General features: G+C 40.4%; 1 protein-coding gene across 6 annotated transcripts in view; it reads left to right on the top strand.

Annotated features, from left to right (window-relative positions):
• Window positions 1–15,294, top strand: part of LOC109928668 (ankyrin repeat and SAM domain-containing protein 1A-like) — a 210,066-nt gene that overhangs the window by 18,728 nt on the left and 176,044 nt on the right. For all 6 annotated transcript variants that reach the window (XM_048612023.1, XM_048612025.1, XM_048612026.1 and 3 more), the window contains exon 3: window positions 14,433–14,506. In XM_048612023.1, coding sequence (XP_048467980.1) covers window positions 14,433–14,506 — 74 coding nt within the window. The remainder of the gene's footprint in view (window positions 1–14,432; window positions 14,507–15,294) is intronic.

Here is a 15,294-nt window from a genome sequence, read left to right on the forward strand (position 1 = left end):
TATGTTTCACCAGGCTGGTGCCTCATTTTTAAATATGTCTGATGTTGCTCTTGCTGTATTCCTTATTGACTCAGTGGCTTAATGTTAATGATGGATACTGTTGCGAAGTTGGGTAGAGTACTTGTGGATCAGAAGGCAGGACATTAGAATTTGGTGCTTGTAACTTGCCTGTGTTTGCGTTTGTAAAAGGTGATTCTCTATGCTTAGAGATTCAAAAAAAAGGTCTGTGGGTTTGCAGGTGCATACAGCACCTGAATTGAAACATCCGTATCAAAAGGCTATAACTGTTAGCAAACAAAGCAGCATTTTTGCCAAGACAACAGGTTTTTGAATTTAGCCAATTAATTTAAACCAGGCCCTTAGATACCAAAAACCAATTAAAATTTAAATATGATGCTTTTGATAACATAAGACCAATCTTATTGTAAGAAATTGACATGTCATCAGAGGTATAAAAGATGAGGGCACTTGGAAAATCGTGGGGAAGAGGAAACTGTCATCTGCCTAGAGAACAGCTCTGAGCTCTAAGCTCTAAAAGAGGGAACCATTGGCTATCACAAAATTCCCTAAGCCTTAGAGTAAACTCCATGTAAATTAAAGGTACCTACGGCACAAATAGTTAATGTTCCTGACAGAAGAATTTATCGGCGAAGACACAGAACATTCCGGAAGACGTGACCTGGTGTAATTTCGAGAGACTAAATTCGAATTTTTTTTTTTTTTCCAAATTTATTTTATATAAATGGGACTTATTTATTGGGACAGCATACCATTATAATCTTGTTTTATTTAGAAATAGTTAGTAGTTAGAATGGGTTTATTAATAGTTTAGTTAGTTTGTTCACTGTTTGAGTTAGATAAATAAATTGTTACTTGTTGATTTATAAAGGGTTTTTTTTGTATTTAACCACTTCTTTAACAGATTTGGGGGCCCTTTTAACAGATTATAGGGCGAGGTGCGCTGGTCAGGGGTTTTGGTTTTAGTTAGGGGGAGAAGGGGGTCAACCTCCACTTTATAACAACACATAAGATTGTGAGGTGATGAATTGTAGTGGAATACAAATCACTTGTTGCTGATGGCCTCATGGATGCTCTGTTTGAGTTGCTAGATCTGTTCTGAATCTATCTATTTGGCATGACGATAATTAGATGTTGCAAACTACCCTTACCATGAAGATTAGACTTTGTTTTCATGAAGAATAGCATTTGTCATTCCCACCAATAGTGTCACAGACAGACAGCTACATCCATGAAGGATAGTTTAGTGAAGATGAGGTAAAGTTGGTTTTTCCTTTCAATTTGGTTTCTATGCTACCTGTGACAACCGTATGTGTTAGCTACATTCTTCTGTACTCGACATTCTTCTGTTCTACTGAACCACTTTTGGTAACCCGTGTTGAGGTTGCACGGCCAGAGGACATTGTGACCTGCAACCCTCGGTGCTTCTTCAGGATAGTGTTTGAAATGGATCTTGACTCAGCTGAGGGAAGGTGATAGATGGTAATCATTTGGCGGTTTTCTTGGCAATGTTGGACCTAAAGCCTGAACCTTTATGGGTTCTGGTGGTGTTGATGCTTCAGGGTTTTCAGAAACATTCTGTCCTTGCTGTATATGACCTTGTCACTATGTCTGGTGGGTCTGTCCTGCCCTGTGCATTCCATGCACAGGGATGGTGATGGAGTGGTCTGGGATATTGATTGTAGAATTTGATTCTTGGAAGTTGAGAATGTCAGTCTGTTGTTTTACTGGCTTGTGGGAAAGCTTTTCCAATTTTGGCAGAAATCTTCACAAGTAGGAGTTGCAGGGTTAACTAGGCTGAGTATGCATTTGTTGAGCATGGGTTGAAGCCAGATGATCTGGTTTCATTGACAACAAGGTGCAGGGCTGGATGAACACAGCAGGCCAAGCAGCATCATAGGAGCAGAAAGGCTGACGTTTCGGGCCTAGACCCTTCATCAGAAATGGGGGAGGGGAAGGGGGTTCTGAAATAAATAGGGAGAGTGGGGGAGGCGGATAGAAGATGGATAGAGGAGAGGAAACAAACAGGTCTGCAGAACACCTACGCTCGGTTCGCAATAAAAATTGCACCTCCCAGTCGCGAACCATTTCAACTCCCCCTCCCATTCCTCAGACGACATCTCCATCCTGGGCCTCCTGCAGTGCCGCAATGACGCCACCCAAAGGTTGCAGGAACAGCAACTCATATTCCGCTTGGGAACCCTGCAGCCCAATGGTATCAATGTGGATTTCACAAGCTTCAAAATCTCCCCTCCCCCTACCGCATCCCAAAACCAGTCCAGCTCGTCCCCGCCTCCCTAACCTGTTCTTCCTCCCACCTATCCCCTCCTCCCACCTCAAGCCACACCCCCATCTCCTACCTACTAACCTCATTCCGCCCCCTTGACCTGTCCGTCCTCCCTGGACTGACCTATCCCCTCCCTAACTCCCCACCTACACTCACCTTTACTGGCTCCATTCCCGCCTCTTCGACCTGTTTGTTTCCACTCCACCTATCCTCTCCTCTATCCATCTTCTATCCGCCTCCCACTCTCTCCCTATTTATTTCAGAACCCCCTTCCCCTCCCCCTTTTCTGATGAAGGGTCTAGGCCCGACACGTCGGCCTTTCTGCTCCTGTGATGCTGCTTGGCCTGCTGTGTTCATCCAGCCCTGCACCTTGTTGTCTCGGATTCTCCAGCATCTGCAGTTCCTACTATCTCTGATCTGGTTTCATTATTGGTTTTTGGGGCAGTTTTGATGCAACTAAATTGAGTCAACAATATTACAGTGGGCCTGGAGTAACAAGTAGGGCAGACTTGTTAAGAATATCAAGTTTGCTCACCCAAAGGGCATTAGGCAACTCAGAATTTTTATGGAATGTTAGTAGTTTTACAGTGAACATTATTGAAGACTAGCTTTTTAATTCAGATTAATTTCTTTAACTGAATTTCAAGTCCCCCGTTGACATGATTAGGATTTGAACTGATACTGATTTTTTTTTTTAATCTTGAGGCAATAATTTTAAATCCCCTGATTCTTTATAATGCAATTTAAGTTGTGTTTTCTGCCATTCCTTATAGAAAACTAATTATATATACAGCTACTCATCATTGTTTGCTGAAATGACCTGACTGAATGAGCTTATTTCTTGTACAGTAATTGATAGGTTTCTTAAAATAGTTAAGTCCTCAGGGACATTTTGGCAGCAAAGCAGATTATACTCTTGCCCTTCCATAATATTTTAAATTAAGCAAATTCATCTTGGAGGTGATCGTGTAGAATGTTAACAGCCCAGAAGGTAGCTGTTCTGCCCGTTGTGCCTGTTTTAAAAGAAGTATCCAATTAGTTCAACTCTCTGGCTTTGACTCCAGACAACTGCAATTTTTCATCTATTTGTTTTGCTCCTTTTTGAAAGTAGCAATTAAATTGGCTTTCACTATGTTTTTTAGTAGCACATCTAGGATGATAACCATTCGAGTATGGAGAAAAAAAAAGCTTGTGATTTTTTCACTTGTGGCTTTGATCTTTGTCAACTGGCTACTGATTCTTTTGCCTTTGGAAACAATGTATCTTCATTTATTCTCTCAAAATAGTTCACTTTTTTGAACACTTCTGTCTCCTCTTAACCAACTCTGCTCTAGGATGATCTACCACAAGTTCACCAATCACCTTATCTAACTGAACTTCCTTTATCTCTGGTACCATTCTGGTAAATGTCTTGAACAGTTTTTCCAAGGCCTTGATATCCTTTCTAAAGTTTAGTGTCTTTGCTGAACAGTTCAGCTGAGGCCTAACCAATTTTATGAAGCTTTAGAGAATATCCATGCTCTGTACTCTATATTAAGGCCACGTGCATTTTTTTAACAGCCTTCTCAACATCTTGCTAAGAAAGATTTGAGTACGTATAACCTCAGGTCATACTACTTTCTCATCACCTTGAAATTTATACCATTGACTTTCTATCCTCCTCCTATCTACCAAAATTAACCATCTCACATTTTTCTGCATGTTAAATGAAAATTAACACACAGATCTACTTCATTGTGTCTGCTCATCTTCTAAAGTCTGTCACTATTCTCCTCATAGTTTATTGCATTTTGTGAACTTTGAAATTATGATCTGTCTCCTAAAGTCCATGTCACTATGCAGTGGCTCAATACAAACTGCTGGGTCACCCATCTGTACTTAACTCCATTTTGAAAAACAACAATGCTTTGCTACTCTCTGCTTCCTGTCTCAAGTAAATTTGCATCCATACAGCCACACTTTCTTTGATACCATGGGATTTTATTTTGCCTACTACTGTGATTTTTTTTAAATATGGATTTTCAGTAGGCATTTCATAATCTTGGCTGCACTATTTTCATTTAACATCAAACTTTCTTTGCCGTTAGTAAATCTATACATTACTAACTTTAATCAACAAATATTGTTGAAGCTTTGCATCTTCGTTCCATCAGGATATTTTGCAGGAATACCAATTCAAGGGGAAAACAAACATTTATATTACATGAGAGAGATGATTGGTTGGCAAGTGACTCTGGGAGAGGCGTTGCTCTGGAGAATGCATCCGTTCATGCTTGAAGAGCTAGATACATTTGGGAATGTGGGACTATATAAACTGGAAACGTAAAGATTGATTTATTCATTGTTTTTCATAATTAGAAGGAAAAATGGAATTGTGTAGTCACTTAATGGTTATACAACAGCATATAACTTGTCTGGAAATAAGGTTTTGACATTTTGGTGGGACACACAGGCACCAGATGTTTTTGTGGGGAAAGAAAATAGCTGATCAGCCACAGGTTTTGTTCTGATTCTAAGTTAGAAGTTCGTCACGAAATTAAGAGGAGAGAGATCATTTGAGGTGCAGACCTCCCAAAAACCTGCAGCAAATAACGTTGCAACCTGGGAAATAAATAGTACTTAAAGTCTTTGCATTTGATGTGGACAATACAGTGTGGAGCTGGAGGAACACAGCAGGCCAGGCAGCATCGGAGGAGCAGGAAAATTGACGTTTCGGGTCTGGACCCTGTTGGCTCTTTTACTGCTGGTATAGTTTCCATTGTAACATTAAATCCACATCTTGACTTTTATGTGTATCGGGTGAGCATACACTACTCGAGTGGCTTCTATTCTATACCCATCTCGTACACAACTAGCTGTACTGTAATTGTACCATATACTTGTATCCTCTCTCTACCAGTAGTGGTATATTATGATATTTGACGTAAGATTTACCCTAATTACCCCATGTTCTCTACTCTACATAATGTCTTAATGGGTGTTGATCCTGGTATAACTGGGATTTCCAGAAAAGTGCCAAAATGTTTCTGCCAGTAATAGATGAGCATGGTGGCAGTACAGCCAACTTGCACACAGTTACATCTACATGTCCATGTCAACTGTCAGTTTTCCTAGGGGATCCAGTGATTATTACAGAATCATCAGTTTGTTAATTGCCCCTCTGGAGATACTTGGAAAGTAGTATCCCCATAACACGTGTCACTACCATGCCTTGCATGGTAGATCTACTCCAGTAGCTAAGTATTCTAGAAGATCTAAATCAGGTAGTTTCTTGCTTCAATTATGGTCAGTGCTTCCAATGACATCTTCCTTTCATGGCTATGCTTCTCATGATTCACTAATTGTGATCACTTCACAATGTCCTGTCCATTGTTGTCCAAGTCCTCGCTCCTCAGGTGTAACTTCACCACCACTGTATCTCCTACGTTGGATATCTCAACCTGTTCCATTCTGGCCTAGACTTCTCTTTTTTTAATATAATCAGCTAATCCCAAACTTTGCATCACAGTCCATGCAGCAGATTTTACAGCCTTCTCATAATTTGTTTACCTGTCTTTCTTTTTTGTTCACGGCATGAGGGCATTGCTGGCAAAGCCAGCATTTATTGCCCATCCCTAATTACCCAGATACTAGTTAAGAGTCTTGTTTGAGTGCTTTTCTCGAGCTTGGCGAAGATGAATCGCTTTGACAATCCGAACTCCGGTATCCTAAGCTCACGGCTGGCCCAACAGAGTTGGTTTCGATGATCATTACCTCCATGCTGGTGCTATTGGCTGCTTCAAGGATGTTGATGCTGGTATGTCTATCCTCTCAGCTCATGCAGAGAATCCAAAACTATACACTCTACTATAGGTACAGCCTTACTCGCACCTTCTGCTGTTGTAACAATGCTTTCCCTAGTTTTAACTTCCCTATTAATAAAGACCAAAATTCCATGTGTCATCTTAATTACTTGCTGCAACTTAATCCCTCTTTGATCCCTCATCCTGTAAAATGTGTTCCCTGATCTGAATTCAATTGTAATTCATCTGGAAGTAACCTCTGATCACATTATTCAAGCAACATTTGTTGCTGAACAGTTTCTTGTGGGATAGGCTTACCCCCTATCCTGTAAATTGGTCAGTAGTGACCAAGCAGCACATTTTTCTCTAACGTAGTGGGAGGGGCCTTGTTAAATCTGTGTACCGCTCCTATGGCCCTTTTGATCAGTGTTAGCACAACATGTAGATATTGATTGGTCTTCCCGGGTCAATTTGGGTGTATTCTTAGGTAGGCATTGCTGATGGTGTTTTGTACATCTCTCCCTATTCCTTGCAAAAATCTGCATCTGTCCATTATCTGCAATATTCTCCTTAAAACATAAGGCTGAAGCATTCGCAACAATGTTCAGCCAGAAGTGTCAAGTGGATGATCCATCTCTGCGGTTGTTCTCGTTCAGATGTTTCGCCACCATGCTAGGTGACATCATCAGTGGAGCCGCCGATGAAGCGATGTTATTCTACTGTACTTGGAATTTATACTGTCTAGTCTGTTATGGTGAGTAGTGTCATTTCCGGTTTTAATCTATATGGGTTTGTATATGGGGTCCAATTCTATATGGTTGTTGATTGCATTATGGGTGGAGAACCATGCCTCGAGGAATTCCCGTGCGTGTCTATATTTGGCTTGGGCAACTATGGTTACCTTGTCCCGGTTAAACTGATGGCCTTCATTGTCTGAGTGTTCCGATATTAAGGAGAGCATTAGAACACTATTTAAACAGGCCAGGACACCCTGCAACACTCTGGATCTACGCAGGAAAGAGGAAGAGCACCTATATAAAATCCTCACTATAAATGGATATCCCCGCAACTTCATTCGCAGATGCCTACTAAACAGACAACAACAGAAGGACACAGTATGCCCTAACACACTGGCCACACTGCCCTACATCAAGAACATATCGGAACTGACAACAAGACTCCTAAGACCACGAGGAATCATGGTGGCCTACAAGCCGACAACCACTCTACGAAAAACACTCTCACAAGGGTTAAAGACCCCATTCCCACAACATGCAGAACCAACGTGGGTTACAAAATACCATGCAATGACTGCCACAAACCTTAAATTGGACAGACAAGAAGGAAACTAGCCATCAGAATACATGAACATCAACTAGCAGCAAAACGGCCCGACGAACTGTCCATAATATCGGTACGCTCAGACAATGAAGGCCATCTGCTTAACTGGGACAAGGTAACCATAGTAGCCCAAGCCAAACATAGACGCGCCTAGAGGCATGGTTCTCCACCCGTAATGCAATCAACTTGCAGAATTGGACCCCATAAACAAACCCATACAGTTCAAAACCGGAAATGATGCTACTCACCATAATGGACCGGACAGTATAAATTCCAAGCGGAGTCGAATAACGTCACTTCATCGGAGGCCCCACTGATGATGTCACCTAGCATGGTGACAAAACGTCTGAACAAGAACAAGCCAGCTCGGCGAGCAAGTCAACAACTTCGCCCACAACCCGAGCTACAGATTTTGCCAAAACTTTAAAGATCCCTCTCTGCCTCCTCCAGTGGTCCCCAGCATTGTAGATACCAGTTTTCAACCAATTCAATTAATTTGGCGTGATATCAAGAAACGGTTGGAGGCACTAGATACTGCAAAGCTATGTGCCTTGATAACATTCTGTCAATTGTACTGAAGACTTGTGTTCAAGAACTTGCTCCCCTAGCCAAGCTGTTCCAATACAGTTACAACGTGGCATCTACCCAGCAATGTGGAAAACTGCCCAAGTTTGTCCTGTACGCAGAAAATAGGACAAATCCAGCCCAGCCAATTACCACTCCATCAATCTACTTTTGGATCATCAGTAAAGTGATAGCACTGTTTGACATTTTCTATGAAGCAGTACCTGCTCAGCAATAACATGCTCAGTGATGCCCAGTTTGGGTTCCACTAGGGCCACTCGGTTTCTGACTTCAATACAGCTTTGGTTCAAACATGGACAAAAGAGCTGAATTCCAGAGGTGAGGAGAGATCAAGAATGCATTCGAGCGAGTGTGGCATCAAGGAGTCCGAGTAAAACTGGAATTAGTGAGCGGCAATTGATTTGGAGGAAATAAAGAAGGTACATTTACAGAAGTAAGGAAAGCAGTAAGAGACAATCTAACCACTGCCCCTTGATATTCAGTAGTATTACCATCACTGAATCCCCCACTAGCAAAATCCTAGGGGTTGCCATTGACCAGGAATTCAACTCGACCTGCCAGATAAACACAGTGGCTAGAAGAGCGGATCAGAGGCTAGGAATACTGCAGCAAGTAACTCACCACCTGACTTCCCAAAGCCTGCCCATTTACAAGGCACAAGTCAGGAGTGTGATGGAATATTCCCCACATGCCTGGATGGGTGCAACTCCAACAACACTCAAGAAGGTTGACACCATCCAGGACAAAGCAGCCCATTTGATTGGCACTACATCCACAAACATTCACTCCCTCCACCACTGATGCTCAGTAGCAGCAGTGATAGCCACCAAAGATCCTCAGACAGCATCATCCAATCCTATTGGCCACTTTCATCTAGAAGGACAGGAAACGCCACAGCCTTCAAGTTCCCCTCCAAGCCACCACCAATCTGACTTGGAAATATATTGCCATTCCTTCACTGTTGCTGGTTCAAAATCCTGGAATTCCCTCCCTTTTGGCATTTTGGGTCAATACACAGCAGGTGGACTGCAGCAGTTCAAGAAGACAGCTCACCATCACCTTCTCCAGAGCAACTATGAATGGCAATAAGTGCTGGCCAGCCATGATGCCCACAAATGAATAGGGGAAAAAATGTGGCCTCCCTTCTATGTTGCTCACTTTGTGGTATAATTTACAAGGTTAAGCTGATTGCAGCATGGTGCTTACCACCCTTTCCTCTTTTCACTGGACGCCATTGGCACCTTTTACCACTTCTTGTACTTCTCATTGCTTTCTTTCCTTTTCCTTATCTTTGTAAATGCACTTTATTTCCTCCAAATGAATTGTCGCTGGTGTTACCTAATGCACACGGCCTGTTCTGAGTACTGAAGAGACTATTGTCCCTTCTTCGGCTGTTTGCAACAAGCAAGGTACTGACTTGTCCTTTAGCAGCTGTACGTGCAAAGTTCTCAACACAGTATCTAATATTAGGTATGATTCTACAATCAGACAGCATTTGTTAGACCATCTTTGTGCAAAGAATTATGTTGACAGCCAATTTAGCATTGTTAGTCAGGTTTGCAGTGTGGTGCACTTGCATGTTCTGGAATCTACATATTAATACACAGGGGCCTGTTCTTTGCAGACAGAGAATATGTACGTGCATTGCTCCTGTTTATACTCGATAAAGTAGGTGATTGTCATTTGCTGGTTCAATTCTCAGGGTAATGCCTTGATCAATCTCCATTAAATTATCTGCTTTAAAATATAAAGCCTGGCTGTTGACTATCGAGCAATGTTAATGGTTGAATTCTCTTTGGTAACACCTCCACCATCAGCACTCCACTCTTATAGAGTTGATATTGTTGCAACATTTCCTGATGAGCAGAAAATAAAAAGCCTTTGACAAAATTTTTAGTTTAGCAATATTCAAGTTCTGTGCTACCTAACAATTATTCAGGCAATACTTAACCAAGTGTCAGTTAATTTTATCCTAAATTCTTGTTTTTAAGCTTTTCTCCACACCTGCTGTTGGGCTGACTGGCTTGTCACTACAAGTTCTCTCATTCTCCTTTTTTCATCGCAAAAGTCTTCTGTCATGACATCCACATCTAAGGAGGATGAACAGGAGTCCATAATTTCCATTCCATGTCACACAGTAACTTACAGTACATCTGTCTCATCCAGACCGGAAGATCTTGTTACTTTAAGCACTGCTTTTATAAAAGGTAAACAAGAATATTTACATAGCCTAGGTAGGCTATGAGAAAACATTCAAGCATGTTTATCACCAAGGTTAATGCACACATGGCTGAAAAATGGCACTGACTGTAAAGTTTTCCAGAGCCTATGCAGGGACCAAATAGTGAGCATCAAGCCATAAGAGGGAAAATTAGAAAGGCTTCATCTGAGGAGAGTGTAACAATGCTGTGTGCTGACACCAAAATTATGCAACCTGTACAAAGAAACCATAATGAAAGATTTAAGTGTACCTCCAGGAGTAGAAGTTTTGAAGCATAATCATAAACTGACAACAGAGCATTGCTCACGGAATCAGAATAGGCTCTACAAAATGTCGTGGACAAATTAAAATCTAGACTTTTAAAATATGCATTGAGAATGGACACCAAAAAGACATAAGCAATGGTGGTAAGAAGAAATGCAGTACAAGAATCGAGAGTGAAGGTTGAAGTGGATAGTGTCACAGTGGAAAATATAGATAAGTTGTCTGTTTAGGATAAGTGCTAACAGAGGATGGCAGATGCAATGCAAATGTTATAAGGTGACTAGAGATGGCCAGAAGCAATTTTGGGACAATGTAGGATGTGCTAGTATCAAATTTTAATTTTGCAATTAGGAGAAAATACGAAACACTTTCCTGTATATTTTTGAAACCTGCAGAATAAGTAAAGATCTATGAGTCAAAATATGGTTCTTAGAAATGTGGATGCAAAGATGTAAGCTGAAAATTCCATGTATAGACAAAGTAATTCTTGAAATTGCAAGAACAAAAAGAGTGAAATTAAAAGGTGAAATCCAGAAAAGAAGATATCAGCATATCACCCACTTGAACAGCTTTGAAAAGTTAGCAATTTCTTCTAGAACATGAAGTGGAGAGCAGCAGGAAAAGGCATTGACTTTGTCCTAGTTGAATAGATTGGTTGCTATTCCATTCTCACATGCCGTTTGCCTTTCTTCCACTTTTTAAATGCACTCTGTACTTGATTAATTTTGGTTCTCTGCTGTATTATCAACACTACGTTTGCCATAATTCTTCTTTTCCTCATTTATTTTAATCTCTCTCTCTCTTTAGTTATCCAGTGAGCTTTAGCTTGAGATCACTGTTTGATTAAGTTAAAGGGAAGGCCAGGTTGTCTTGCTGAGTGAACAGTGCATGATGGTCGTAGCTGTAAATAGTGACCAGGGCACCTGTTCTGATAATGGATCAATTGTTTGCCTCCATGTCAGAGATTGCTCAGTAATGTCAGGCTTTGTAAATGGTTATACTTTAAACTGTCTACTTCCAAAGTTTGTATGTTCATTATACGCAGAGACTGCACAGAATTGTTTTAGTACCTGTGTGTGTGCATAAAGATTACTTTATTCATAAAAAAATTATTTTTGCAATAAAAATGCAGTGGGAAAGACCACAGTCTAGGATCTTTCTGCCAAATTCATTGAGGGTCTGTTCAATTATCAGGTGCTCTGTTTTCCTCAAATATATGTAAATACTTTCCTGCATGTAGGGAATACCTTTGGTTTTGCAACTACAGGGAATGTCAACTTCCAGTGCTTTTTTTTTTCTTGATACGCAAAGACTGAACAGACCTGCTGTAGTATCTCTTTATATATATATGAAGAATTTTTTTAATGAATAAAGTATATATTTGCAATAAAAAAGAAAAAGAGCAGGTGTAATACATGATCAGGTCATGTGATACAACAATTTGTGGAAAGGTTTGAATTTGGATCTGAGCAGAGAACGTGCAAGCTTGTTGGAATGGGCAGCGTTCTATACTACACTATCTAAACTTTTACTTTGTTTTGTTGAGAAAGAAAAGAATTCATCCCTGGAGCAGGTAGCCTCTCTGAGAGGTGGTGCTTTCCAAGAAGCTGACATACTAGCCAGCACTTCAGCTGAAGAAAGGGGGTCTGCAGATATGAGTGGATCTTTGACTCGTTAAAACACTTGCATTTCTGATTTGGTGAAGTCATCTCTGACATTCTAAAAGCTTGTGGTTTTCAGTATGTTTGACTGTGTGACTGTTTGTTCTTGGAAAGTTGGACATGTTTGTACATTGTAGCAATTTGTAATATTTTCCTACCCAAGTCAGTTTTATTGATAAAACCGACTGTTACCATATTTAATTCAAGAAAGCTGTCTGGCTTAATTTTTGCAAATTGCATGCAACCAACTACGTAATGAATTGGCAATACAGCATCCTATTCTTAAATCAAAACTTGTTGCTATCAAACAAGGAATGTTAGGAAGGTAAAATTAGTTATCTCTTCTCATTGGTTATAACATTAAGTTTGTTTCAAGAGGGAAATCCTGAGGGTAACCTAAGCTGCACCAGTCATTTTGGCTACTGGAAGTTAACTGGTTGGAAAGAAGAAAGAACTAAGTCATTGGGAGCTAAGAGTGGTAGTTACGCAAGAATTAAGTGCCCACATAAAGGAACAAATAGTCTAATTGTGGAGGGGACCTTTGTTCAGTTCTGAAGAAGATTCATACTGGACTCCCAATGTTGACTATTTCTGTCTCCCAGATGCTGCCAGATCTATTGAGTTTCTCAGCATTCTGTGTTTGTTTTGTATTTCCACCTTCTGTAGTATTTTGCTTTTAACATCCTAGGGGATTTTCCTATTAGTTCAAAAGTTAGATGTTTTCTGTAGTTTAGAGTATAAGGTGCCCACTGAATAGTGTTTTGAAAATTAAAAGCAAAGTACTGCAGATACTAGAGACCTGAAATAAAAACAAAGTGATGGAGAAATTCAACAGGTCTTGCAGTATCTGTGAAGAGAAGCATAGACTTAACAATTTGAATCTAAAGTTATTGTTCTTAAGAACACTGATAGTATTTAGACAATGTTGCTTTGAGTTTATTATAATAAAGGCCTTGAAACTTAAATCTGAGATTCTTTCAATAATCACCAGGAATTTGAATATCTTTAGTGAACTTTTGGGTCTCTATGGGAATCATAATCACTGTGCTGTAATCAGCACCGTTCCACTCTCCACGTTTCAACTGTTTCCCAACTTTGAGTCTAGTGCCTCTGAAGTAAAATCACAAGCTTGAGTAATGGATCCTATTCAATTGGCAAGCAGGCCCACAAATAGAGGATTTGAAGTTACCATTCACTGTCTGACTTCTGCCATGTGATATCCCTATTTTCCTGCACTCTGTCTGTAACCTGAGTTATACTTCCTTGCTTCTGCCTCCACCAGGTCAGTGCACAGATATCCAGGGCATAAATGGCACTTGCTGCTTGAAGTGCTTCCTATTGTTAAGGGGTGCTTTGTATTCACTTTGCTTCCCTTTTGTCGTTGCTTGGCATCAATCCGGTTGGTTTAGGGCTATTGTGCCAATCACTTTTTCACAGTTAGTCTTGGTGCCATAAAGGAATGGAACTTTGCCATTCCACCAAACATCATAACGCTCAGTTTGAGAGCCCCTATTTTAGTGTATTTTCCTTATGGTAATGGGTCTGGTCTGTACCCAAAATAATCCTGTCTCTATTCAATTCTGCCTGCCTATTTTTGATTCAGACCAGCCAGGGCAGATTACTTTTAGTTCACTGAAATTAGCTTTCATTCAGGTAAATACTTTTGGCTTCGACTGTTCCTTATTTTGTTGCGTGGCTGTTCTAAATCTTTTAATGTAATCACTGTTTCTAAAATGATCCCACCTGAAGCATCCTTAATTTGTCTCTTTTTTTCTCCCCACAACATTTCAGCACTGCTGGACACGTACAAAATGTACAGAAGTGATTACTTATTTGTGCTCTGGAATTGTATGGCTTAGACCCTGGTTGTTCTTTGCATATTTCAGTTTCTTGGGAAAAACCAAGATATCAGGACATATATATAAGATTAACACCCAAACTCAGAAATCAGTAGAAACTTCTTTGTGCATGAATAGGTGACTATTTGGGAGAGGGGCTTAAAGCATCAAAAAGAACATGCTCAAGGATATTTCCTAACTGGAAGAAAATCTTCTACAAAATTATGGAAAATGCTGAAAAATGCAGCAGGATAAGCAGCATCTGTAGAAAGCGAAACAGCATTAATGTTTCAAAATGTTACTGCTTTTCTGTCTCCACAGTTGCTGCCTGTCCACTTAGAATTTTCAACATTTTCTGTTTTATTTCAGCTTTTGAACTTCCAGTTATTCTGCCTGTTGAAAAGAAAATCTTATTATCTGATTTGATCCTTATAGATAAGAAGGCTGGTCCTGATTCTGTATCTTCCGAAGTGGCAACCAAACCCAGTTGGAACTTCACCTCATCTCAGGTTAGTAAAAAAAGGAATATGGCAGGGCAAAGCATTATTGTGATGTTTTAAAACTGCAACTACCTTTCAAAGCAAATTTTTGTAACTCATTTGGGAAGTATACACTGTAACATGAATGTAACATCATGACATACAGTAATAAATGTATTATCAGGAGCCTTTATAGATTAGAAGCAGAATATTTTTATTCATTCTCTAATTACCTGTGAGATCAATTAAAAGTTGGTCATGCTGTGGGAAGTCCACGTGATCCAGACCAGGCAAGGATGACAGATTTCCTTTCCTGAGGCCATGAGTAAACTATTCAGAGAATACTTTTTACTTCTGTGCTTTTTAAAATTAGCTGCCATGATGGGAGATGGTCCTGTGTCCCCAGAGAATTAGCTTTTGGGATAACTAGTCCAGTGACATTACTGTCATCCCTTATTCACTCTGTTAAGCCATGGGTTTCAAGTCGATTTAGCAGTTGATTTTTTGTTTGAAGAGGGCAGAGCAGTGGATGTGATCTATATGGACTTCAGTAAGGCATTGGACAAGGTTCCTCATGGTAGGCTGGTTAGCAAGATTAGATCACATGGAATACAGGGAGAGCTAGCCATTTGGATATGGAACTGGCTCAAAAGTAGAAGACAAAGGGTGATGGTGGAGAGTTGCTTTTCGGATTGGAGGCCTGTGTCCAGCGGTCTGCCACAAGGATCAGTCCTTTATAACTCCAACTGTCCTGTCCCCGCAACATCCTGGTAAATCTTTGCTGAACCCTCTCCAGTTGTTAAATCTTTGCTGAACCC

Source organism: Rhincodon typus, chromosome 25, assembly GCF_021869965.1.
Source record: "Rhincodon typus isolate 14 chromosome 25, sRhiTyp1.1, whole genome shotgun sequence".
NCBI classification, from domain to species: Eukaryota; Metazoa; Chordata; class Chondrichthyes; order Orectolobiformes; family Rhincodontidae; genus Rhincodon; species Rhincodon typus.